The 27,980-nt window shown below is 41.6% G+C and overlaps 1 protein-coding gene across 4 annotated transcripts; it reads right to left on the reverse strand.

Moving 5' to 3' along the window:
* Window positions 1–24: 24 nt before the first annotated feature.
* Window positions 25–27,980, reverse strand: agap2 (ArfGAP with GTPase domain, ankyrin repeat and PH domain 2). Of its 4 annotated transcripts, XM_085259656.1 has the most exons (20): window positions 26,700–27,980; window positions 25,462–26,581; window positions 20,307–20,365; window positions 15,610–15,697; window positions 15,372–15,457; window positions 15,104–15,239; window positions 13,913–14,047; window positions 13,634–13,752; window positions 9,373–9,525; window positions 9,149–9,223; window positions 8,707–8,811; window positions 8,185–8,365; window positions 7,612–7,740; window positions 7,346–7,480; window positions 6,944–7,003; window positions 6,500–6,651; window positions 4,662–4,752; window positions 4,296–4,518; window positions 2,674–2,953; window positions 25–1,235 (listed from the first exon to the last, which is right to left on the reverse strand). In XM_085259656.1, exons 1-20 carry the CDS (start codon window positions 26,757–26,759, stop codon window positions 1,035–1,037), a joined length of 3,588 nt encoding a protein of 1,195 aa, XP_085115782.1. In that variant the 5' UTR covers window positions 26,760–27,980; the 3' UTR covers window positions 25–1,034. The 4 variants fall into 4 exon arrangements, with proteins under 4 accessions (XP_085115782.1, XP_085115779.1, XP_085115781.1 ...); XM_085259653.1 differs by having other exon boundaries at window positions 25,462–26,723; XM_085259655.1 differs by lacking the exon at window positions 9,373–9,525 and having other exon boundaries at window positions 25,462–26,723.

Below are 27,980 nucleotides of genomic sequence, written 5' to 3' on the forward strand. Positions count from 1 at the left end.
CACACAAAGACAATAAAAACAACATTTTTTTTAATGCTTATTTAAAAAAAAGTTTATTACTTTATTCTGGTAACCATTTGTTTTAGCTCATGAGGGACTCACATGACTCACCTTCGGCCGCTTCACTGTAAACTCATGGGATCGACCTACACAACAGTAAGATGAATGTGAATTATGTCGCAGTCTTCACGTATTCGCTCTCGATATCCCAAATAAAACTTTATCCACATGTTTACATACTTGTAAAACCATCCGCTTACTGCTTTATGTGAGAGAATAAGAAATTATAAAAGACAATGGAAAACAAAACAAAACAAGCTTTTAGAACTACCAGTAAGAAATCACTACAAAATGCAGTCTGGTTTTTTCAGTTGTGTCTTCGTTACAGAGTTTAACATTAAGCATGTAGTCTAGATACATTTATAGTAGAATAAAACGTCATATCTCGGACCTGTGGTCCTAACACTGACATAGGTCATACTCCAAACCATTCATTTTTCTAGTCTAAGTAGAATAATCTCAGCTGATTCGTTGCTGGAAAACAGTTTATACAATCGAACTGACAGGCTCACATAACTAACACCATGACATATTGTTGGTTTAAGCCAAGGAAGAAAAAAAAGTAGCAGTTTTGGTCCAGTCACAGCAGGTCTGAATAAAAGCATCACCCTCTGGATGCACTGAGTTGAGTCATCTGCGCTAAAATTTGTTGCTTTTCATCATCGTAGCTGAATTATTGCACTTCTTGCAGAGGAAGTGAAACAGAAGCAGTCCGCTACAGGTCTACTTGAGTCATTTTGAAATGAGGTCAACGGCACAATAACTCAGCAATATGCCTGCAATCAACAAATTGAATGAATATTGCTTTTTAAGTGGTTTGATATGTTGTTCAGTCTTCAGAAACAATGTTTTTCATCCGTTATACTAATGATATCCAGTGCTGTCATTTCTTTATACTACACCCCTCTCCACGATCAGCTCTGCCCGTTTCCACACATTAAAAATGTTTTCTGTGGCAGCGTTTTCAGTCCACGCTACCGTTTCCTGGAGCTGGTCCGACCCAGGCTGGCGGTGCTGGAGCGGCGACTGAGGATGGGCGTGGCAGCGGTGGGCGACGTCTCGTTGGGGCAGCCGTGCTGGAGCAAAATATCGATGCAGCTTTTGCTCCCTTTTTTCGTGGCCAGCATCATGGCCGTCTGGCCTTGGTTATCTTTCGCTTTCACATCGATTCCATACTGCAGGGAAGAGGCAAAGGACAGAACATGATATTTAAGCCTGTTTATTGATTAGATATTGATTAGATGATTGAACAGTTTGAAGTGAAGTGGAGCATACAGCTGAAAAATTATGTGCTGCTCCTCTTCTATTACTGTTGGACAGATTTTCTTTGATTTGCATAGACAGTATATAGAGTTAAGGTAATAAATAAGTCTAACCAGCATAATCATAATTTGATTTATTACTGATTTTTCAGAACTTGCTTCCCTGACGTTCAGTGTTGTCTATGATGACAGGTCATCAGATCTCAGGACCAACATTTAGTTTTTCTTAAACTAATTTGTTATTCAAACTGCTTTACTCGTTTTAACGTGCGCTGAGTGTCTGTTAACACAGACTCAGTCTAGTAAGGGAAAATTATTCCATTACAGAAGAACTCCAGGGGTAGAGCACATTTATTAAATACCACCTGAACACTGTGGAGATCCCAGCACAGAGTCCAGGTGCACTAAAAACAGCCTGTCATCATTTCTTTTGAAGGTTACTGAAGTCAGCACATTCAGTGAAGAGGCCAGCTGGCAATACTGCGATTAGCAATGAGACAGTGTTCTTCAGCTTCAGTTCTTTTACATTAAATTGGATAGAATTGCAGTTTTAACATCACTAATGCTTGGCTGAAATTACACGCACATAGTTTTTTCTTTTTGATTGAAGTTTTTGGGTCAGCTGTTCACACAGGATGTGATTTCATTACCAAACACTATTGTAAAGTGATGAATATCTCCTGCATTTGATTGTAATCTTATCTATGCCACATGTCTGGTCAGATATTTGATGACAGATATCTATTGGCCTAGTTACAGCTCCTACACCCTTCACTATAGACGTCGACTCTGGGGTTTTGTGGAGAGTCTGGTACACTGAGTGCTTATTATAAAGCCCTCAAACACGGAGTCTGCAGGAGTGCAGGCTTCTAACCACACTGTGCAAAGTACAGCAGCTTTTTTAATGTCGTTATAAAAGCTAATAATGACAAACAAGAACAAACAATTTAATATTAAGAGGGCAGCATGTTTTTGAAATGTTGTAAGCACCTGAGAAAAACTCCAAAGGCACATCTGATAAGGGTATAAACTGGTGCAGATGCTGACACGCAGCTGCCAATATGACTCCACAGAGAGTAACACTCATCACAGAATGGCAAGGGTACGTGTCTGCAGAGGCATTCACAGTTTCGAAAGCACAGAAGAGTCCATCACTAAGCATTTACACGATCATGGTGTGCATGCATGCACACTTCTACCGGTCAGTTTTTGAAGTAGTTTATTCCACCCTTATTTCTTTTACTGTGATTTACAGGACTAATGAACTAGTCGTGTTGTTCTACACTCGTCATTGGGCCTGAGGAAATATGAAACCGATATGAATGAGTGTGAACACAAAGAAGATACGCACCCAGATGAGCAGCTGTGTCATGACCACATCTCCCAGCTGGCAGGCAGCGTGCAGAGCCGTGCGCGGCAGCGAAGGCGAGCCGGCCGGCGGAGCGTTGATTTGTTCTTTAGTGCTGTGGGCCAGAAGGAGCAGCAGCCTGGGCAGATCTCTGTCGGTCACTGCAGATAGCAGCCACACCGGCACACCATCCTCTGGAAGCTGCGCCCCTGAGGCTGGCACAAGAGGCGCCACAAAGGCTCGCTGTTCATACTTGGCACGGATCCATGACTCTCGCTCCTCTCTAGAAAAACAGAAACAATACAAAGGAGACACACACATGTAAGATTAGACACTCTTAGAAGCACTGCAGTGTAAGCGAATCAGAACTTTGCTTACATTTAAAACTTGACATATCTGCAGGTTTTTAGAAATTCCACCATGGGTGTTATTTGTTCACGTTTGTACACATTGGATATTGAGCGATCAGATTTTTACCTGCTTTCTGTTAGTTTATTTCTTGGGTCTGGGATTTGATTTTTCCCACAAGCACACGAAACCACCGACAACTTCTCTGCATCACTTTTGACTCCATATTTAACTATTTAAATAAATGTACATTAGATATGAGCAGATGCAGTTTAAGCATTTCATATATGTTTAATCACGAGTGCAAAAAAGTTCTGCAACTCCGGCCATAAAAACAAACAAAAAATAAAATGCAAAAAAAAAGGATTAAAATTTGTCTGATCTCCCCTTCAAAGCTGTCTCCTGGTGCACTTCCAGTACTCCTGTTAGAAGTCCTGCACTAACTACTCGTGTCCATTTGTAGACTTTTTGTGGCTCGTAAATTTGCGCTTGCAAGTTTTAAGGGAGAGGCTGGCTTTTAGCTTTCAGTGAAAGGGCCTGAAGAAGATCGTTGGATCGTTGTCCAAATGAAATCTTTTTGATCACACTGTGATGGAAACCTGACAACATTATAATATAACATACAACAATATAATTAAATGGCTGTAACTAGGGTAAATTAAATAATATTACTCATTAATGTATTTACTTTTAGCCCTTCTGTGACAATGAATCAATTTTGATTTTGACTGATGAACCTTTTTTTTAAACCTACTAATAAACCTAATAATGGACATCAATGAGTTTTATTCATAATTTAAATCTCATTTAGTAGCTCTAAACACAAATGTAATCATTTGTGTACAAATCTGCTTAAATAACATATTTAATATTATTTTAGACTTCGTTATTATTCTAATTTATTAAAATGATTCTGTACATTTTTAATGTGCGACCGTGGCTCAGGGGGTTGGGAAGCGTATCTGTAACCAGAAGGTCGCCGGTTTGATCCCCGGGCTCTCTGTCCTGGTCGTTGTGTCCTTGGGCAAGACACTTTACCCTACTGCCTACTGGTGTTGGCCAGAGGGGCCGATGGCGCGATATGGCAGCCTCGCTTCTGTCAGTCTGCCCCAGGGCAGCTGTGGCTACAACCGTAGCTTGTGAGAGTGAATGAATAGTGGCATTGTAAAGCGCTATATAAATCCAATCCGTTATTATTTTATCTGCTTAAAACTTGTATAGGGTGTACAGGAGTTTACAGCAGTTTTTGACGTGTGCTGTGATCTGGCTCCACCCACCGTGTCGCACTCGGTGTGGGTTTGGTCCGTCCTTGGGTGCAGCTCTCCCAGATGCTGTTGGCCATGTGGTTTCCGATGGCAGCCAGCACCTGTGTGAGCTCTCCCGGCCAGTCGTCCAGGTCCAGCGAGCGCACACGGGACAGGTGAGTCCCCAGGTTTCGGTGGATCCCTGAGCACTCGATGCAGATCAGCGCACCCAGATTGAGACTGGCCCAAGTGGGATCTGCAGGATGGGAGAAGAGAGACTGCTTAGCAAGAAAAAACCATGAGCCAATGGCTGCACCACCACAGTCTGTGCATGGTGTGAATTATGCTCCAGAGTAAATGTGCAGCTGGCGGGAAACGTGCCAACGTTTAGGAACTCACTCGGTGCTTCGCAGTCCACACACTGACTGTTGCCTTTGGCATTTCGGATGGCCTGGAGCGCTACGGCCTCGCTCTGACTGCTCCTCCGCGCCTGCACAAACACCCATTTGCATCATTTATTCATATCCACACAAGTGTTTCTGTTTCATAAACAAGTGGTGCTTAAAATCCAACCGCTACCTCAGTAAACACAATGAATAGTAACACGCATTGATTAGAGCAGATGATGACACCACGTGGCATTAAAACTGCAAAACAAAGACATTTTAAATTGAACTATTTTTTAAAGTTAATAACATTTACTTTCTGACATTTTATTTGAGAGCCTTAATTTGGAGTGAGTAAATGTTTTCACTTAGAAATTCTGCTTTGGCACAAACAACTCATAGCTAACCGTCCAATCATGCAAGGCTTTGTAAAGATGCCAAAATAACTGCAGCACAACATGAGGATGTTTTAAAGATAGAGATAGCCACATGGACCAAACAGACGTTCTTGTAGTTTACAGAATAATCAGTCATGTCACTTAGACGCCAACATTAAATATACTCTGCTAATTTCCCCTAATGAAGACCATAATTTACCACAACTTGAAGCTATCAGCTGAGCCCATGAAGTCATCAGGAAAGTTTTACTGAGGTCAAAGATCAAACTATACAGCTTCTTCTTCTTTTTTTGCAACTGCAGGATTTTACAACTAATTGTAAAGTGAATCTTTATTGATATATACTTAGGTGTCATATATGTAGTAATTAAGGGCACAGAGGAGGCTGTCAGAGTTTGTCTTTATGAGGGTAAGAGTTAAGGACATCTGTTTAAATCAGTGCTATTTTCCCCCTCCTGTTTAGTGCATCATTCTCCTGGGTTTATATAGTTCCCTGCTTCTCTTCCCTACTTGCAGTATTAAAATGTTATGATTATATTTTAAACAAAACAGGAGAGCAGTTGTACGAGACGTATTCTGTGGTGTCACAGAAAGAGTGGATGATTTTAGAAACATTGTAATATGTAATTTATTTAAAAAACAAAAACAAAAACAAATAAATCTTTTAGACATACTTTTCCCATTAAGGTTTCACTCCAACAATTAAATTAAGATTGTGATGCATATAGACTACTGTAGGTTTGCATGTTCTTCACTTAAGAGCGCTTCCATTTGAAGTAATTTACCTGCAAAAATTCATCCATGAACCTTATCTTTCAAAACCTTTAAGTAATCTGCGCGGTAAATGCTCGTTTCCCACCCACCTGCCTTTTAAGAACCAACCTAAATTTTAACAGATTTGAGAACCAAAAGATTCATAAGGCTATAGTTCAGGGAAGTTTGGTTAATTTCCAGGGAAATCACCCTGCACATAACTCGTGGGCTGGATTTCTGGTGAATTTCTTTTAGGTTGCAAATATATAGCGCCTCTAAAAAATGTGTCTTCTTTATTGGAAAAGAGGTGTGAGACTGTGCGGGTGTGATTTGATCGGCTATGACTGGGATCGGTGACAGCAGAGACTCAAGCACCATCAGATTTTGACTCAAGTGTTTTTAAAATTTGACCTGTATTCTTCCTGGCATAGCTTTCTTTTCCTGCTCTGCTCTCTGCCCCCACACTGCACTTTCATTCTGTCTTGCTGTGATCAGTCAATCAAACCTTCACGCAGATATCCAAAGGAAAAGTTCAAGAGCAGGGAACAGCTTGTGGATTCTATTTTTGCCGCAATATTCTTCTCTTTAAGCCTCCAAGAAATGATGTTTTTAGACAGCAAAATCATTTTAGTTTAGGTGGAAAAATGGTGAGAATAAGTACAGAATCCATTTCTGAAATGTGTTTTCTGTACATGTTTACCTTGTTTCTGCCACTCTCACAGGAACCAAGACTTGCCAGGATTTGGCTCTCTATAGCTGTGACCCACGAGTCCCTCTCGTCCATGCTCGGAGCCTCAAAGTGCCACGTCTGCCCAGTAAACGACACTATGATGAAGTCGGCATTCTCTTCCTCTGCGAAGAGAGGGTGAAGCCGGAGAAACATGACATGAGATTTGCTGCATTCGACAAACCGAGAGAATGAATCCATTGAACTTTCAGTCGGTGGAGGAAAAATGAATGAAAAGCAAAACAAAACAAAAAAGTGGTTTAGATTGAGACATGAGGACAGAAAAATCTTTGGGTTATTCACGCTGAGGGTAATTCAAACAAACAATGGGGTGTAGATTATGGATGTCAGGCACACAGGGAAGGAAAACAGTCAGAGAGCACAAGCTGTGTCAGCACCATCACCCTCACTTGTTACCTGTCTTATTAATGTTTCTCAAGCTACCAAAGCTCTTTAATTTCCACATTTTGCGTTTGGCTGCAGAGCGAGAGATAAGCAAGAGAAGAGAAAGAGGAGTGCAAGTGTTAGGAAAAAAAGGCAGATACGAAATATTCAGAGAAAGACAAGCACGTTTATTAATCTTTATCCACACAGAAGAGAAAGAACGGGAAAACAAGAAAAGTCAGAATATAAGCAAGTGTGTCTTAGTAGAAAGTAAAGAATATAAAAATCTCTCAGAACTAAAGAATAAAGATTTTATTTAGTTATTATTTTGAGTAAAATTGTTTCTGTATATATAAAGCAAATAGAAAACCCAATTTCTTATTTAACTTAAACTGTTAGCATCAGTAGTCGCGCCTTGTGGAATGATGATGTTACCTTCGGCTTGCCCGACGGCTGCATCCCCTTTCTGATTCATGCTCTTCTTCCTCCTGTTCTTCTTCCTGTCGCTCATGGGAGATGATTGGCTGGGATCTTTTCCACCAAACGAACCGGCTGTCGCTTCCAGGGCATCTGACATTTGGCGCAAACATAACAAAACATACATGACAGAATTGTTTTCAGTCGCAGCGGAGCTGAGGCTGCACCCAGAGTGTCTGAGCCGGCGATGGTGGCTGAAAGGTTTCATTCCCTGCGGTACGTACCGACACTTTGTGCTTTGGTGGACAATGAGGAGGGGCAGCGCTGAAGTCCTCGCTCACCTCCTTGAGGGGACAAACCGCCAGACCGGTCATCGGCAACGACAGAGAGGGTAGCTGGACACAACTGAGGAACTGATGAAGAGAGAGAAAGTGAAGTGTTTATGTACAATAGGCCATGTTTTTATGATCTTTCAGGCTAAGAAATGTAAATTTATTGTTATCTAAAGCTTTATTTTCAAGTATAAAATTCCAGGAACAAACATATGGAAGGAAGATAAAACTAGAACCTGCAATCTTTTTAATAGCCAGCAGAGGGCGACTCCTCTAGGTGCAAAAAGCAGATTGTATCAAAGGCCATGACAAAACTAGCATTTTATAATATTATGGTAACAGTTAAGAGTTAAAACGCATGATAAAGGAGGGTGTGTTTCAGGAGAAAGTAAACACAACAATCCTCGATTTCTTGGTCAGATCTACTCTAAATAAGTGGATTTATCAAAAAGATAAGAAGACATGTCCATCTTTTATATACAGTCTTCAAAGTATGGTCTATTTATCCTCCTAAAGAAGACGTACCTGTACTGGTGCTATCAGCGGCTGGCAGCTCTTTACTCAGCCCGTTGACTCCAGGTACAGCTCCAGGGGGGGCGGGCGAGGGGCCTGTCGGTGCGACTGCTCTTGGAGGACGTTTCCCGGGAACTTTAACAGTCACACGCAGCAGATCGATTTCCTTTCCATGGGTATTCTGCGTGTAGTCCTGAAGAGGACAAGATGTTGCATGTTTTTAATCATCTTAGTGATCTGTAATGTTTTCCAAAACAGTCTTTAAGTCAGTCATGGGGGTTTTTTTTTCTCAAAAGGCCCTGATTTAAACAACTGAATTAAAATATGATGCAAATAGCATCACATCTCATGAATTCTGCTAGAATACCTAAATTTCTGTAGATGTAACAAATAAGAATGGGTCTTTCTTTCAAAAACCAATAACAAAAACAATCTAAAAGCATAACCGGTCCCTTTAAATGTGAAAAGCTGCAGATCTTCTCTCCCCCCTGCTCGTTTACTGTCGCATTGATCGGTGTTGTGGTGTTTTCTTACACTGGAGCTGGAGTGATAAGACAGCGTGCCATTGTTGGACAGGGTGACATATTTCTTCTTCCACTCCTTATTCAGAGAGCTCCCACTCCTCTTCCACAGGATGCCCTGTCAAAAGCATCAACCGGGGGTCGCATCAGTCACAGCAAACCACAGTCTGAATCTGCCTAAATTTAGAGCCGCCCCTTCAAAGTGTACCAGAAAGAGTTCGACAGCAATAGCTGAGAGCTCTTGTATTAATAGAACACCCTTGAGAAAGGTTGAAAAGGATGAAACAACAGACTTCTGTGCTGCTTATGTAAGACAAAATAAATAGACAAATGTATTTCTGTTCCCATCTTATTTCCGACAAGGGAATTGGCTCGTGTTATTGTTATAACTGCAGCGTGTAAATACCCCCATCACTGGATATTCGGCTTATTTTTGCTTGTAACGGAAACCAAACCTGTTTGATCGGAACGCCCCGCAGGCTGCTCAGGTCGCCTTTAGCGTCGCCACCTTTTTTGTCTGTGTCCCGGTTCTGCAACGAATCCAACAGAATTTAAAGTGTTAAAAAAGAAGAGGAGACGATTTAAGCGAGGAGAGTCAGAGGGGGCCGAATGGAGTGAAATGAGAATGAGATGAAGGAGACTAAAAGGTGTGAGACACGAGCAGTTGGAGGTGACTGACCTTGAAGAGCGAGGGGCGTCTGGGGATGCTCTTCAGCGAGCGAGCGTTGACGCTGCCTCCCCCGTCTCCCTGTGCAACTCGCAGCTCTCTGTGGCTCACCACAGGGGTGGAGGGGAGGGAGTAGGCGTAGCCGATACTGGGGCCATTACTGGCCTGAGAGGAGGAGGAATTGGAGGAGGAGGTGGAGGAGGTCAGGAGGTCAGGATGCAGGATGGGAATGGGAATGAGAAGAGATGGAGAGAGTGAGGATGGGGTGAAAGATGAAACAGAGTCACAAAAAGGTGATGATGAGTGACAACGTGAAGTCTTCAGTCGATCGGTGTGATTGATGGAAACTGATGGATGAAGAACAGGGCGGGCTGTGTTTTCATTGACTAAGCTAAAGTAATCAAACACGACACAAGCGTTGGTGTACACAACCTTAGATGATCCTTTGAATGTCATTTACATTTTAAATATCACGATTAAATCATATGTTCTAAATAAAAACAGGAAAATAGTAACAGTTGGAAGTCGTGTCCGATGTACTGTACTCTACAGGGTGGGCTCATTTTTAACATCAGTGCCTTGATGCCAGTAATAGATGAAGATTATATTTCTGAGATAAATATAAACGCATAATATTTGGAGTTTAGGTTTTATTTTTATAGTCACTGGGATATTTCCAGGGATAATGCTTTGGTCCACCAGCAACAATTTGTTAAATGTTAGCATTCATGTCTGTTTTATGATTATTTTCTATTTTACTTTGAAGTTCACATGTACTTCCTGTCTCTGTCTCCCCCGATTCATGATTGTTTTCAAAGTAATCCAATATTTCCCTCTGAATATCACAAAAAACAAAACAAATATCTAACATTTAGACTTATGTACCTGAGTAAATGTATCGCTTCACACCACTGCTTAAAGCTACATAAGTTTTCAAAATGTATTTTTTAAATATACAATATATTTAATCCTCTTTTGATTATATTTGCGCTACAAATATACGAAGCCTTGAGGTTAATGCTCACTTCCACCTGCTCACACGATCAGTGAAAGTTCACTTACATGTCACATAACCTGAAACTGCTCAAGTGTCACTACTGCTGCAGGTCATCATGAAACAACATATTCAAAAATGAGAAAAAGGAGTTATGATTCCAAAAAACAGCAACATGATTTATTACTGTATGTTGCTCGCCAGAGGTGACTATTTTCCCGCAAACCTGCTCTAAGAGGAAAAATGACCCCAGTGTACAAAAACTGCAGTTCCCCTAATGGCCACTAGAAGGTGACTCTGGATGAGAGTCAACCTCCATTGACTCTCATGTTAAAGTATCCATACTTGTATCATTGTGTAACGTACTTACAGTCTGACAAAGGACAGTTTGGGGTCTGGTCTTGGATTCTGGAGTTAGGGGCGTGGCTGCTTTGACTAACCTCTCCACCTGTAATACCGGTGCCTTTTGGAGCATGTATGCTTTATTTGCCTTTTAGCTCTAATTGGTGTCTTTTCTGTGCATTGCACCTGTACATTTTATCTATGCAACATGCGTACGTCACCCTTTTATCTAAATATGGTCACTTCTGGCTACAGAAAACAAAATGGCACCAGTCCAACAGCAGTATAAGCAACATTTTGTTATTACTCATGAAAAATAAATTTTGGATTTGTCTTTGAGCAAAATGTGATGTATTCAATGGACGTCCTTTAACATAAAGAATATTTGCTGATTAAGTAATCACTAAAGTTATTTTGATCCAGTCTGACGGTAAGTAAGTAAATAAATATGTGTGCCAAATTTCCTTGCAATGCATTTGGTGTGCTGCTGACTTACATCCCCAGAGTCTTTCTGCTAGCACAGCTTAAAACATGATCAGCTGGCATTAGAAGAACGGTGAAAGAGTGCTTTAATTTTGAAGACAGCATCAGCATAGCAACAGCAGAACACTTTCATCAGTGTCCTATATTTATCATGTCTTATGTAATATGAGTGAATGGGTTAAATGCAGAGAGCAATTTCCCCACGGGGCTCAATAAAGTACAATAATAATAATGTAATATCTGTCTAGACCGAAAGAAGATTGTGTTTACTCAAACAGTCGACTAATAACTACCGAGAAGGCGTCACACCTGACAGTCATAGTCGCTGCTCTCTTTCTACAGTTCTTTAAATGTGCTCAACATGCTGAGCTTTTTGTTTTGTGAATTTAAAGAAGATGTAATCAGCAACGAGGGCCAAGAAATACTTGAATCAATAATTGAATCCGGACAAATAATTATCTGAAGTAGAAAATACATGATAGAATATCCACTCAAAAACATGTTTTGTCCCTGATAAACATGAAGCAAAATAATGTGATTAAATTTCAACTAAATATAAAAAAATCAAAGGTTTATTCATTCAAATAATTAATCATTGTAGAAAATAAGCTTAGATGATATGAATGTAAAACAATCACGTAAATTTCATTTGACCAGATTCTGTTAAATTTGATATTTTACTTTGAACATTTTATATGTAATCAAATTATTTAAAATCCACAATTTGGGATAAATATTTTTTGAGTGTGTGGTGGCAAGCAATCACTACCGTTATTTCAGGTATTGCAATTTAATTTACGTCTGCTTTTCAGAGGGATATATTGCACTATTAACTCACTGGGTTTACTTAATATCCACATTTTCATCTGAAACATCTGTAGTTGGTGAAAAAACTCATGTAGAAGAAGAATGTAGAATATATAAATGTATATCTCACAGCAAACTGTGTTGTGCTTTTTTCCAACAATGAAAAAAAAATCATACTTCTGAGAAACTAACTAGAAATTTTTATGCAATAACAGCAAATTCTGACAGAAAATATTTTTTTAAATGGCAAAGTCAAGCCTCCACAGTACACAGAATATTTTGTACGGTATATGTTTACATATTGTTCTTAACTTGAGTTTAGGTTTTATGTGTATTTGTTTGAATACTTTCATTTTCACTTATTTCTTACCAGGAAATGGTTACAGCACGTTACAGCGCTCTGTTTTATCCACATAAATTTAAGGATCTCACAGTTTAGCCAGCCTGGTTTTAAACACTGTGCTGTGAGACATACCTGTTACAGTGCACACAATAATTTACACATTATGGCATTAATATCAATATTATTAATGATCAAATAATAATATCTAATAGATGTAAGTTTTCAGTTAAATATATATTTATACACTTTTACATTATAGTTTCTTCCGCGTCTATGTGAAGTCAAAAGCACAAGATGCCTCAGTTATGAAGCGAGCTTTTTCATATTTTAGAGTAAAAACATAAATTAGATTATTGTCAGTCCAAAGACATTTGACATCATGCTCTAAACCTTAAAGTATAATAAAGTAGGAATATAGTACTAGGTCCTTTTAATGTGTAATAATAAAGGTCATCATTATAGAAACTGGTATTGTTAAGACATGGTGCCTGACCAACAGGATATCTGAAGGTGGGGGGGAAAAGGTGCCACTTCATTAGTTGGTTGGTTTGTGGCTGTTTCACAAACCAACAAAATTAGGAAGTGTGTTTAGTTAGTTTTGGTCCCACAACAGAAAGCTTTTATTATACACGACTCCTGGCTGGTGCATTAATGCCAATCTTATTATAAATAAATAGATAAATAAACCTTCGTTTGTGCAAAACGTAATTTTGCAGAAGATGCATGATATACCTTCAGGCCTAGCCACAGTGATTGACATGTTGCTACCCTGTGATGGTGATGGTGAACATTAAATTCTCCAAACCGGGTAGACCATCGTTGGATATTAAGGAGAAACTAGCGCTCAGTCTAAAACGACCCCATTAAAGAATGGTTTCTTTAGTCAGGAAGAAAAATCATCACATAACTGAGCGATATAAACAAGTGAACAAGTAAAAATTTATTTCAAAAGGAAGTTACCCCCAACACCTGCTGAGCATTTTTGTGAAAAGCTCTATGTGGTGAGATAAGATCTTCTACCACTAAGTTTTGAAAACGGATCTGTTCTGCTTACCAAACAAAAAACTGTTTCATTTTATTTACCACTTTTCTGCCACAGTTTCTTCAAAATGTGTAACACAAAGTCCACCAATCACATGCAAAAAGTTAGGTAGTTACTTAGAAAAAGGCTTGAAAATGTCAGGATTATCAAGATAAGGCTATCAGTGTGGTTTGTGTTTCATTAACCATTAAATTTGCAAATGCAATATGGGGTATCTCCTATGGGAGTGACCCAGCAGTAAAACCGAAAAAGGACGTGTTACCTGTCCAGGGAACGATGCTGATCCAGGTGTGGAGCCTCCCGAGTGACTGGGTGAGTTAGGCAGAGACTTGCAGGCCTGCAGTGCCGCCTGCTTCTTCTGAGCTACAATCTTCTGAGCAGCTGAAAAACAAACACTCAAACAGTTGAGTCTGTTTCAAATGTCAGTGTGTAAATAGTAATGGGTGGATATTTTTTAAATTTTATTTTCCTTGTGAATCACATCCTTAAGCCTGTTCTTTTGTTGATGCTGATATCACTTATAAAATGTGAGTCAGCTCACCCTCTGAAAACACTCGGTCAACGTTGAACCCGTAGGTGGCGCAGGTCTCGTAAAAGAGGGAGTGACGCACGTCAATACACAGCTGTCTGGCTCTCTGATCTTCAATCACGCGAGGGTTGGTGCTGCTGATTTTATCTAAAGAAAGAAACAATATCAACATTGTAACACCTGCTTGTCCCATAAGCATCTTCTTTTGTTGTGGATGTTAGGAACCCATTCCTATGAATGCAACTCGCTGGACACGTTGCACATCTTGGCAGTAATCCTTAATTCTTCATGGCATAGATTCAACTAGGTGCTAGATTCTTACTGTGCCATCTTAATGCTGAAGCAGAATTTCAGTCTCATTAGAGCATGTGACGACTGTCTGTTGTCCAGTTTTGGTGAGCTCATGTACATTATAGCATCAATTTCCTGTTCCTAACTAATAGGACTGGCAACCAATGGGGTCTCTGCTGCTTCAAGGTTTGACGGATTGTGCATTTATCGAGCTTCTTTTGGACATTTTGATTGTATCGGGTGGTTATTTGAATTATTGCAGCGTTCCTATCAGCTTGCAGCAGTGACAATTTTCCTCTGAACTCTGGCAAAACATGGCATTTACACCCAGAGAGCTGCTAAGGGAGGAGACCCTGAATCCTCCCTTAGTTAGGCTGCAATAGGTGTAGGCTGCTGGGGGATTCCCATGATGCATCCCTTCAGTTACTCATTCACTATGTGTTAATAGACCTCTCTGCATTGAATAGTACTTGTTATTAATCTCTGGCTCTCTTCCACAGCATGTCTTCTATCCTGTCTTCCCTCTCTCACCCTAACCAGTTGCAGCAGATGGCCCCGCCCCTGCCTGAGCCTGGTTCTGCCGGAGGTTTCTTCCTGTTAAAAGGGAGTTTTTCCTTCCCACTGTTGCTTACTCATAGGGGGTCATGTTTGTTGGGTTTTTCTCTTTATTACTGTGGGGTCTACCTTAGAATATAAAGTCCCATGAGGCGACTGTTGTTGTGATTTGGCGCTGCATAAATAAAATTGAATTAAATTGAATTGAACTGCTGCTCACTGAATATTACAGTCTCTCATTAGTTAAGCTTAAATGCACTGAGTTCCTGTCATGTGACCGACTGATTAACTTAACTTAAGTTAATAAAGGTTTGGGCTCTGAATATTTGAGGGTACATGACTGATTTGTGCGTTTACCTTGTGTGCCGACCACTATGACTGGGATGTCTGAGCGGAAGGCGCTGAGCTGGCTGTAGAGCTGGTAGAGCTCCTGGAAACTGGCCTCATTCTCCAAGCTGAAGACCAGAATGACTGCATCAGCCCAGCTGCTGAACTGCAGGAGGAAAAGGATAGATGGACAGATGTTATCTTACTGTGCACTGATGGATGATGAAATGTGCAGTGTTACAGGTCTGTCACACTCACACACACAAACACACACATACACATCATCACAAAGAAGCACCTGTGCATCAGGTGGTCCAGCCTCCTCTCTGATCAATAATAAATGACTCTGACCATCCACCAGCACTTCCTTTTTGTACCGTCCACCTGTCAGGAACAGTGACAGTGACAGACAGGTTATTCAGCAGAGTGACACCCCGAGGATGAAGCCATATCACGCACCAGGTTTCTGAGGTTAGGGATACAAAACTCACGCACACAAGAAGCCACTTTTTAGATAGGATGTGCTTGTGTCTTACCATCAGGTTTCTCGACTGCGGAGTAACTGCCTGTGATGTATTTGTTTACCAGTGCCGATTTGCCACTTTTCAGACTTCCCAGAACACCCTGAGAGAAGGAGGAAGGAAATGCAGCACACACAAGTTGATTCAGGTTCAGCCTGCATGCACATTTACAGCACCATGCAGCAAATATAACTCTCAGACTAAATTAAAACGCATCAGACACAGACTTTCAGTTCCTCCATCGGATAAGCTTTGGTTCCTTTTAGGCAGTTTACACTGTCTGTTATTTAATCTGTATTTTCCACCTGTAGACTGCTTTGTCATCCACATATAGAAATGTGCAGCAGTGAGTAGGTGAAGATAATTCTGAAAGTGCTATAAAAGTGCTTCATTGTAATACAATCTGGTAAAAGTCCTGTGTTCAAAAATATACGGGGAAAGTATGATGCCCATTTTTAGCTCCATATTTGTATTTTTGGATTTCACTAGAGAGGCTTTGTACGATTCACTGCTCAGTACGAGGGCTTGGTGCAGCACCTCAGTTCATCTGGTGTCTGAAACAACCTGTATTGGCACTCAAAGAGCTTGGGAACCGCTCTGTACATGGTTCTAAAGCTCTTTGTGGCACATAACATTTCATGTGCTCCATTTTTTTAGCCAGACACACACAAGAGAACAATCAATAACAATAACAATAAAAATAAAAATAAAAATGGCTATAACTGAACATTAGTTAATTTGAGATCAGCATTTATTCATTTAACCGTGTTTCACTTTATATTTTTCCCTTTTTTTAAATCCTTAACTGCTTCAAGCCAACTTCCTTCTGATTGGCTGCCTCTCATAAACCGAAGGTCTGGATGGCAGGTGGGCGGAACTTCTGGGCTCACTGGCAAAGTCTCAAGTCAAGTTGTTTTTTAGTCAGAAAATAGAGCTACTTTTTTAACATGGCGACCAAAAAAACCAACAATGCAAAAAGTGTTGAGTGTTTTATTTTGCCGGAGGTTTCTTCCTGAGTTTTTCCTTCCCACTGTCACAGAGTACTTGCTCATTTTTTAGGAAAACTAAAGCAACTTGAGGCAACTGGTACTGTGATTTGGCACTATTTAAATACAATTTAATTTAATCTTTTTCTAAACTAAACCCAGTAGTTTTTATGATTAAACGTGACCAGATAATTTTGGCTAAAGTGTGAAAAATATGTAGCATACGACTCAAACTTGTGAGTCTGGTGTCGGCAGGGAAATGAATCGCTATTACAGCCCCTTTGGCCTTCAACTGGGAATTTTTTTTAAATTGGAAAACAGGAATTTTGTTTACATGGACCTGAGTCAGTTTATATGAGAGCGGACAGACAAAATGTTTAGGGATATGAAAATAAAGGTGGGAATTTTTAGGTGCAGGACTATGAATCAGTGGTCATAATTATATAATAAAATATCGTTAAAACCACTTTGTGTTGTACTGCCTAGAGTGAAGACAGGTGTGCGGTGGCAACCTTAGTATCTCTCTGAGAATGTAGGTAAATGTACTCATTGTTTTCTTGGGTAAATCTAGTTTTGGGACAAATTTTCAGAGCTTTTTGGACTGTCTTTTTCTGTTGTGATTTGTGATCCTGTACAGGGTTTATGGCCTTAGTGACCAATGAAATAAAGGTTTTGGATTTTTACCCATTCATTTATTTGGGAGGTTCAAAATCATGGCCCTGAGCTGTTGCCCAGATGGTTGCTGAGTTGCAAGACATGCTTCTGTCAGTATGCGGATTTCACCGCTCAGGTTACACACTTCATGTCATGTCATTTCTACTAACACTCAAAGGGGGTGAACAAAATTAAGATTTTCCATTAAAGCCAAAGTACTACCAATATATACATGAGCAAGTATTTTCCACCAGAAAAATCAATTAGCAGCTATTCTGATACTTATTTTCTTGCTAAAATGCCCGTTGTTAAAGATTCCGGCTTTTCTGCTGTGAGGACTTGTTCTCTTCCCTTTTCATTACTTTAATAGTTTCCGTTGTTTAAACAAAAAAGGGCATTGTTCACTTTGGACTGTGGGAAACTGTGAGAAGATTTTCACACCATTGTCTGAAAATTTGCGACTCAAATGAGAAGCTAATGAGCATCAGCATCCATTATGAAAAACATGATTAGTTACAGTTAAAAATACCGACCAAAACAGTAAAATGCCGTTTAAATGAACTCATCAGCAAAAACGGTTACAAAATAAATTAACATGATGTTAGTCAGAGGGCTTGTTTGGCTATTTGAGTGTTTCTACTTTTAATATTTGCCATGCTCACAGAACATTTTAATCCAGGCTTTTTAATTGTTATTTAGCATCACTGCAGTGCAATATGAGTACCTCTACTTAATTCACAGGTACATTTAGACCCTTTTTAGAGGTCCTCAAGTGCTAATTTCAGTGATGCAGATTTAAAACAGACTTTAACTAAAATATAGCAAAGTACAAATTGTTCTGATAATGTGGGGACATTACTGTGTCTGCTTATTTTTATTAGTTCTCTAAAGAGTGTCAAACACGTTCACTAATATAGCTTAAATTACCAGAGATTATTAGCTCATTTTAACCTTCTGATCCACTAATCAGGCTGGTATATTGCGAGTTGCCAGCCAAGGAGCTGATGTGTATTATTATTTTAGTTTGTTAAAAGTTTCTATTCCTATTCTGATCAAATTGGGCTTCAGTGTTTGTTTACAGTACAGCTGATATGGTTTATGTTTAAGGTTACAGTTTCTCTCATTTTTTCACTGCAACATTTAAATTCACCAAGAATTATAACGCTGCAGCTTCTGTTTTACACACATTCATCGATGATGATTTCACATAACTAAACAGTCTGCTGTACTGTTGTCGATTGTGCATCTCCCTCTTGCTCTTATATTTTTGTCATTTTCTAGTGTCTAGTTGAGTGAGGAGGATGGAGAGAGAGGGGGGGGGGGGGGGGGGGACAGAGAGGTTGAAGAACGAGAGACCAAAAAGTGAAGTTAGCTGGAAAAACAAAAGTAGTTTTTCATGCAAGTCGTGGAGGCTTTGTGTGTTTTCCAGTAGCACACAAGTCTGCATACTAAAAGGAGGGCTTGTACAGTTTGAATTAAAACACTTTAATATAAAACAACTCTATTACCAGTTTGCTTTGTGTACAGGTCTGCAGACTGGCAGGGTGATTCCCCAGTGTCTGTACTGAATAATGATATTTTAAGTGCTTGATGATTGGGTGGACTGCCTCTATGTGATTAACAGACTGAAATAATGTTTCTTATCTTATCTGCTTTTTCACAAATGGTTCTTTAACTTCCTAAATGACTGTATCTTTGCCTAAAGGCTCCACCCTTAAACGGGTCGATTAGATTGAACTCTCTGACTTTTCACTCTAAAAAGTAGTACTAGTTTCACTCTTAGACACTACAAAAGGTCATCCACTTAACTAGGCTGCTTCTGAAGGTAACATTGTAATGTTTATCCAATTGAACTGAGGTTTGCAAATGTGGAAACAACATGTTCCATTAATATTAATTACAGTGCACTGCATGCATGACATTATGATTGGAAACTGAGGTTTGACCCTACGCTCGCCCCTGACTTAGTTTAAGAATTTGAATACTTCCTCTACTCTGCACAAACGTCCTGCCTAGTTTGGAAATTCATTCCTGCAGACAGAACTCGGGACTTAAAAAAAATCATCTTTACCTTTTTAAGCTCGTAATATCCAACAGATCTCTGCTGACCTGCTTTTCACGGTCCTTGACTCTTGTACAGTATTTTTGGTTCCTGTTTTGGTTTCTTTGATATCTATTCTCCTTTCTTATGTTTCTGAACTTCCTGTTATCTGTTACCCTTACCTCCCCCTGACTTGTCTATTTGTTCAGAGACAAGCGAAGCGTTTTCCACTTCCTGTTTTATTTTGGTAACTGCTTTTTGTTCTGTGCCGCCTCTGCTTTTCTTTTCATTCTAACAGTGTCAAAGAAACATTTTTTTATTACCTGTACATTGAGTACACTGAGTACGGATTCATTTGGTGATGCTGGCATGGTACGGCTCAATAAGTCACATATATAAATGAGATTCCTGCAGCAGAGAAACGATTTCACACTTTTTTCATCTGATTTTAACCAAAAACTCTGAACCTGTTGCACATCAGGTGATGTCTTCAGCATCAGTTACCGTGGTGATCTAACAGGTAAAGAGAGAGCCACTTTTATGACACTGAAAAATCGGACTTTAAACTCTTTTAGCTGGCTAACCCATCCCTCCAGTTTACCTGGTGCTTGTTTTGGATTCCTGCTTTGTTTCCTTTGGTCTTTGCTAATTTTTGGATTTTAATTTGCAGCTTTTTTGTTATTTTGTTTCCCTCTTTGTCCTGGATCCCGAGGATCCTCTCTCATCTCAAATTAAAATCTCAGATTTAGGTTAGAGGTATGTTGTACCAAAAACTGTGTAATTTTAGTATCTGTTTAACACACCAGAAGAAGAATCTTACAGCAGAACACAAGATGTGACATATTTTGTTTCTAAAAGTCTTCTCTTCAAAGTGGTTCACTGATGATTGTTTCATTTTTCATTAAATATATATACATATACACATATATCTTTTTGCATTAGCCTCATCTCCAATACAGATAATTAACTATAAATTACTGTAATAGATTCCTCTTTTTCTAATGCTCTGGCAGTGAAGGGGGTTTTCTCACCAGTCTCAGCTCAGGGATGGATCTGCTCAGCGTCCACTCCTGGCTGTTGGCAATATTTACTAGAGAGAGAGACAGACAGGGACAAACAGTCAGCGAGGCGGTGACACATCATTTAGATTACATACAGTAAAAAGGGCAGCCATCTTAACAGCCTGCAGGAGGGCAATAAATCACACAGCTGCTGCGTGACTGGCCTCACGTGCGGCCTGGCAGGTCGCCTTAATGAATATAACCTTTCAGTCACGATGGGGGATCCAACAAGGTGGAGCCACACCGCTCTTTATCCACTTTGCTCTCCCCGTGCTGGAAATGACGGGCAGCTGTGCGCTGAGCGATGGAAACCTTTAGTGTTCAACTTGCTGCTGCTCAAAGATGTCAGGCACCTTTTTAGGTTTGAACTAAAAGAAATTACAGCTAAATATATTTATATTTGACTCGTGATGAAATTATAACCTGGACACATGTGGAGGTGAAACAGCTATAAATGGCGTATGAGAGAAAGTAAAGTATGATCACCAAAATAGAATAACTTCAGTGACTCAACTGCTTTTCTGCCTGACAGCTGGCACAGTTTCTACCAAGCAGCAGCATCCAGAGGTAAACAACAAACAAACAAGAGTGCCAAAAAACAGTGATTCCTCTAATGAACTGCCTGCAAAACCAATTAGTTCCCACAGAGCCCCCACCAGTATTAACTGTACGGTCATGAAGAAAATCATGTTTACAGCCAGATATGAAAATAAACAAATAAATAAAACATTTTGGTCTGTTTAGCTGATTTCTGTTTCAGTTTTTAGAGGTCTTTGTCTTGTTTTCCCCCGTCTTCCTTGTTTAGTGTCAGCCCTTGTGTTTCAGTGCTCTCCTATGCCCTGTTTTGGTTTTACTACCTGCTTTTTGTTCCTTTCATCTGCTTTATGATTGTTTGTTTGTGCCTTATTCCCTCATGCCTCTCGTTTTACAATCAGCCTTCTGTCTATACATAATCTCCGCTCTCCCTCTGTCACTGTTGGATTGTCTGCTTGTCTTTTGTGGATTTCTGTGTTCCTTATCTTCAACCCCTTGTGCCTTAAAGGGCTTGTTTGGGGTTTTTTTTTTAACCTAATGTTATTATCTGGACTTATTATAGGCAATAAAACTGCCTTTTTGTTTTAACATGATATACCTAAATTCTAGTATATCACCAGTTTGGATTAAACTTAGGGGTCTGGCTATCTTAAATGACCGGTGTGCAGTTGCTACCTGTCTGCTAAGTGAAGCCACTGAACTGGAAATCTACACCAAACTTCTGCCTTATGGAGCATTTTTAATGGTATTAACTGAGAGATAATGTGACCTGCTGCGCAAAGTTTGTGTATATTTTATAAGTCTGTCCATCTTCGAGGCTTTGAGTCCAAGTTCAGTGGGACACGATACAGTGACTACATTCATATATTAAATAGTTTGTTTTAAAGTTCTCAAATTTAAAGGAAGGTTATCATTAAAACTAAAACTCATAATCTATGCATGTATCTGTCTAAGTCATAGAGAGTCAAGAGACCAAGATCATATAAATGTCTGGTTTGTTTGGTCAACAGCCCAAAATTCCAAAAATCCAGTTTTCACTTTATATAAATAAAATAAAATGGCAGGAATTACTGGATAAATAAAATAAATATGAAAAGTTATTTGGGGTTCCTTTCCTCTTCAGCGACTTACCTAATCGACTAATTCTAAAATCATCAGGGGCCAATTTTAGCTGCAAACTTGGCTTGAAATTGTGTCTGTGATTGTGGCACACAGTTGTCTGCAGTGGTTCGGTCGCAGACAGCTGTGCCAGCGTTCCTATTGGGCAAAAGAGGTGGCATACACCCGATATGATGCGATGCCAACACCCAGAAACCCAGCTGCAGCTCCAGAGCCATTGGAGGGAAAGACAGACAGAAAAATTGATTCATAGACATAAAAAGCATCAGTGGCCAGTTTAGGTGCTCTGTCTGGGAACCCATCAGTGCTTGCCTAATGACCTATCCTCTGGGGGCAGCGGCTGATGTTTCACAGCTTCCGGTGTAACCAGCAGATGTTTCGAAATCTGATAGTTTGCCCTAAAGTTCCCGTTTCACAGACTGCGTGTGATTTCACAATTTTACTATGAATGCAGACATCAAAGGGAACCTACTAGGCTTTCCTGTATTTTTTTTTTTTTTGTCATACTGTTACGATGGTGGATTTGTATTAAACATGGCCAAGTTTCAGATAATTACATCAGTGTGGCCCTTTTATGGTCATCTCACTTTTAGCCTATCAGAGATCACAGAGGTTATAGGGAAGGGAAGAGAGCTAAGGGTTTGTTTCAGGCTGCAGACAGGTCAAATGCTGGTTTCAGCATTGTACTTGGCTCAAAATGCTCTTTTTTCTCTCCACTCTCCTCATGGATTGTTTACCTGCATGCAGCCAAACCCAGTCAAACATGTTTGGTTTATACGGCTCAGACAACAAACAGTAACCAAAAAAGACCAAACATTGCTCACAGATATCTGCAAACTCACATGCAGATACAGAGTGTGTTTACAAAGATTAGAGGAGTGAAACACGACAGTCCTGCAGTAACACCTCATAAAAAAGGATTTACTGAACGACTGTCGTGTTAGACTGGATTCATATTTTTGTTAGGTGTACAATAGAGTCTGCTGACATGGTAGCAGCTCAGATTGAGTGCACTGTAATGCTAAAGCCAGGATAAACATGCTCACGGTAGCAGCATTAATTCTGATGTTTAGCAGGTGTCAAGCAGGCTTAGTTGACAGGTAGCACTCTGGACTGAAGCCGTGATGCCATTAATCCTGCACATGCTTTGTAGAAGTTTAACATCTCCATCTCATCAAGGTGGTTATGACTCTTTCTTTGTTAGCAGGAGAAAAGTTATGGAGTCCTTTGGACGACAGTTTTAGAGGCGGGGTCTTGCCCAACTTGGAAATTATTAACTTTTGGACTTTATGGACACATATATGCAACAAATTGAAAAACAACTGGGAAATATTGTCTTGATGCACAGTGTGGAGGACATTTTCAGCCTTGGTGGAGGTACATAGTCTTAGGCTATTTTTGTATAGATATGAGCTTTGTCTTGTTAGCCTCAAATAGTCCGATAAGATTGAAGATGAAGATCTGGAGGCTGAAACAGTGATGACTGTGGTGGCTGATGGAGATCAGTACACACAGCTGCAAAGCTGTCTGCACAGGGCTCCATCTCCATGGTTAAAAAAAGTTTTACACTTCTTCTTGCTGTGGGTTGATTGTAGAATATCTTGGTTCGCAACCAAGATTGCTGCAGAGTGGCTTTCCTCTCAAACAACATTGAATCTTCAGCTTCAAGGACCACTAATGCCTCTACAAGGTTTTTCAGGTTTTATAACGGTAGGCATTAGTCTTGATTCAGGAGCCATGCTGCCTGTGTTCTCCTTTTTTGTTTTTTGTTTTTCTGATAAAGAAAAAGCATTTATCAGAAAATACAAAGCAGGAAAGGAACTAGAGGAAGACAACGGGAGAACGGGAGGTTTTGGCAGACTACCCTGATAGATACACTGCCCATTATCCTCAGTGTGAATGTGTGATGTGTCCTTCAAAAACAGATGATGATTAAACTCAGGCCTGGTTCTAAGTCTAACACCACACACAGCGATGATGTGTTTCACACGATTAAAAAAGGCACTTACACACGAGCTGTTGCTGCAGCCAGCTCCCTCAGAAAAAGGCCAACTCCTACCACACACACACACACACACACAGACTTTGCATGTCTTTGTCTGTCTTTCTGACTCAAAGCTCTCTTTATGGCCTGCTGCTGGTGCCAAAAACGATCAGACAATGTGATCCTTCTGCTGCTTCGACACACACATGCCTACGTAAAGCCAATTATCCTCAGTACCCTCTCCAAACCAATCACGAGTGATCCCTCACATCCCTTGTGTGCAGCCTGTAGCTGACATCCAAAACTTAATTCTGTTTTTAGGAAATTTTGTCTCTCAAGCATGTGTCACTGCACACAGACACATACATGCACACACACGCACACACACACACACACACCTCCTCCACCCTATGTTTCATCAGGCTCTATAGCAGCAGCAGCAGAAGCAGCAGTCCTGCCGGTTGCCATGGCAACACTTCCTCCTGCCTTGAGTATGTGTGTGAATGTGTGTGTGTGTGTGTGTGTGTGCACGGTCGGCAAGGCTGGTCTGACTGTTTGAGTGAATCCACAGTGTGCATGTGTAACAGTGTGAATACACAATGAGTGAATGAATGCATAAACACACACACACACACACACTCCCTCGCTCGCTGGCTCCCACAGGCCGACACTCGCTTCGTCTTTGAGCAAACATGTTGGTGAAAGAGATGCACTGTTGTACGCTGCAGCCACTCAACTCACAACCCAACAATCCTGAAGCTTAGAAAAGGCACACGCGAGGTTCACACATGAATTTAAATTCAACCCGACGGAGACAAAGAGGGTGAGAAAGAAGGTGCAAAAATAAAAAAAATCAAGCTCCTTATAGTGGCAGATCATGCAGTGGGTGGACTATCAAAGACAGGATTAGAGATGTTCTTGATTCGCTGTGAATCCTCACTTCCCTTTTTTGACGTGGGTGAACGAATATCATCTTATGTCTTTCCTCTTTTCTAATCATTCCAGCTTTATGGAGCGACGCAATCCGACCACCAGCTCCTCTCCCTTTTGGCTTCATTAGGAGACTTAAAGCCATGCTGGGAACACTGCTTAACTGTGTGTGTGTTGGGGGTGTTAGTGTCAGTGTTTGTGCGTGCAGATTACCCCTCTAGCGATGTGAAATTGGCCCCGCGCTCTGAGGGGAATTAGGTTAAAACTGTCCAAGATGATTCTATTGTCAATCCTCAGATCAAAGAACTTCATCTATCATCAATTTGCAGATGCACATGGCTTTGGGGAAACGTGACAGTGTTAAAGCCTGCAGATAGATTCTGTGCAGGCTTCTTTAAAAAGATCAACCCCACCCCACCCAAATCATTTCTAATGGATGCCCGTGCACGGATGAAGGGGCTAGGCTGATAAATGTTTGGCTGCATACAGGAGTCCCTGTCTGAAGGATGGATTTGAAGTTGAAGAGGTGACAGTGATGATGTGTTTGTGACCTCCTACCTTCCTCCTCACTGGAGTCTCTCTGTATATAGACGGGAGGCGCTGTGGAGGATGACCCCGCTGCCCCCGAGCTGCTCTTTGTGAAAATGCCACTGATGAACTTGAGCATCTTTCTGTCTTTAGCAGAGCCTCTTTGGCCCTGCTGTCCTTGCTGAGCTTCTCTTGCCAGGCCCAGGTCTTCAGAGAGGCTGTTCAGGTCACTGTTATCCAGCGTGCGGCTTTTGCCTTTGCGAGCCGGTTTGGGGGCCTGGGTAGGAGGTGCAGGTAGGGAGGTTGAGCCGCTCTTTAGCCTGTCCTTTCTGGGGATGTCTCTCATCACTGCAGCCATGCCACCTCCAATCTCCAGCTGTATTCCAGTTTGAGCCTCATCCTGCAGGTCCCGCCATCCTTCGGTCCTGCTCGCCTCGGCCCAGGAGGCCCTGCAGGGGCCTGGCGAGCGCGTCGTCACGCGGCAGTCCTTGCGATCGAGGCTCTGGGCTGAGGTAGGGCTGCGTTCTCTACCCTCCCGGGAGTCGCGGCCGCGGGTGGCCACGCTGCTGTGAGACTTGAGCAGGCTCACGGGCCGCTGTCCTGCAGGGCGGATAGGGAGGCTGGTCCTGGTTGGGGTGCGGCTGGGCTCGGCCACCTCCATAGGGGGTGTTGTGGTTAGAGATGGAGACCTGCATTGCTTTGCCTCTGGGCTGGAAAACGGCTTCTCGACTACGTCTGCTGACTTTGTCTTCTGAATCGTGACTCTCTCAGCAGGTAAGGGGATAGAGAGGTTGCATGGTGGCTTTTCAGCCACTTTACTGGGGACATTTGAGGGTAGTTTATCTGTCAGAGGGCTGAGGGATCTCCTCTCTCCTTCCTTGAGTTCATCAGTGCCCCCTTTCACAATGACAGCATCTTCAGCTCTTTGTGGTTCCCCTAAAACCACTCCAGCTCCATTTTCAGTCCGTGTGGAAGCTCCACCTTCAGCTTCCACTCTCTCATCTCCTGGTCTGGCCTCCACCTCCTTCCCCTGGTTGCTGTTCTTGGCCTCATCTCCATTCTCTTCCACAGCCTCTACCTTGACCAGGGTGAGGGAAATGAGGTAGGTGGTGCGTTGCTGCAGGGCGCCGCCTCCGCTCATGTGGTCAGGCTTCAGTAGACACACAGTAGATGAATGAAACCAGACAGAGCAACATGAGCAACTGACGCTTTTCCAGCGTGTTCGGATGTGAAACAATCTGACGACACGACAAGGACGAAAAACTTACACGGAGGAAGATTAAGTTTCTCCTCGGAAGACACAACAGCAGAGAGACTCTTGGGCTCATCCATCCCCCAAATCCCTCTTTCTTTGTTTCGGATTTTAATTTCCGTCACGGATTTCTTCTCTCACTCTAATTGTCATTTCTCTGTGATTCAAAAACAAAACCCACCCTTCCTGACAACCTTCAGGACCACTGTCAGTACAGTGGAAGCAGCTCTTTTGTTCCTAGAAAACACCCAATTAAAATGTATCCACAACACATGCATGCAGCCACTGAGACAAAAATATCTTCATTATGGTGTCTGATGCCTCATTCTTTATGGTAATCATTTACATGACCTTATTTTATGTGCAGCACTCCCTCAGCTTACATGTTGCTCTGTCCAACCGCTTCAAAAATCTTGATTCATTCGGAATAACAGCTGCCCTGCATCATACGTCATCAAGGATGTGCTGGAGAGCAGCTGTAAAGTGAAAAGGTGAAGTCTTTAAAGATTCATTAGCATCACCCTAAAGCAGCATGGCACAGTAACCTCCAGAGCTGAATGCAGTCCAGTCCAAATCATGGGCTCTCATTGCACACCTCACATGCGTGTTGACAGCAGCATCCATTCAGAGAGCGCGGCGGCAAAAAAGCAAGCAGCCTCACGGAGACGCACAGGAAGGACACCGATGAGGGCTGGAGGGGATCGGGAGCAGAAGCCAGGAGAAGATGGATGGAATTCTGGGGAAATGCATGACCGAGCGAGGGCGCGTCCGGCCATCACGCCCCTCTCTCTGTCTCCTGGGCAGCCAGTGTCCTGTGAGCGCATCAGGCGCCAAGCACAAGTGGAGACGCTGAGGCGAGTCACAGCTCCTCGACTGCCTGTGAAGCCTTCTGACAGAGACACCGTCGCACAGGTTCAGCGAGTCCAAATCGCATCACGTACACACACATGCAACGCACCCTCACACATGCACAGCTCTTCTCTCTCGCACTCTGCGTTTCTCTCTCCTTTCCGCTCACTGATAGGAATCTCTGATGTCCCTCCCTCTACATGCCCCTCCTTGTTCCAATAGGCGATCCATACAATGCAGAGCGATCCTGCTTCTCCTTCCTTGCTTTTCCCTCCTCTATTTTCTCTCCCTCTGCTTTTCCTGCTGCTCCTCTCAGACAGTGCAGGGTCCCTGCTTTTTTACGGCTCATCCCCATCCCCTCCCTTCCATCTTTCTCCCTGTATGCCAGAGAGGATGAGGAGGGGGTGAGAGGCAGGGACTGGTGGTAAATCATCAATGCACACACACA

This window comes from Mchenga conophoros, linkage group LG20, assembly GCF_057382185.1.
Source record: "Mchenga conophoros isolate Kocher_MC1m ecotype Shallow Benthic linkage group LG20, M_conophoros_male_GT1.1, whole genome shotgun sequence".
Lineage (NCBI taxonomy): Eukaryota > Metazoa > Chordata > Actinopteri > Cichliformes > Cichlidae > Mchenga > Mchenga conophoros.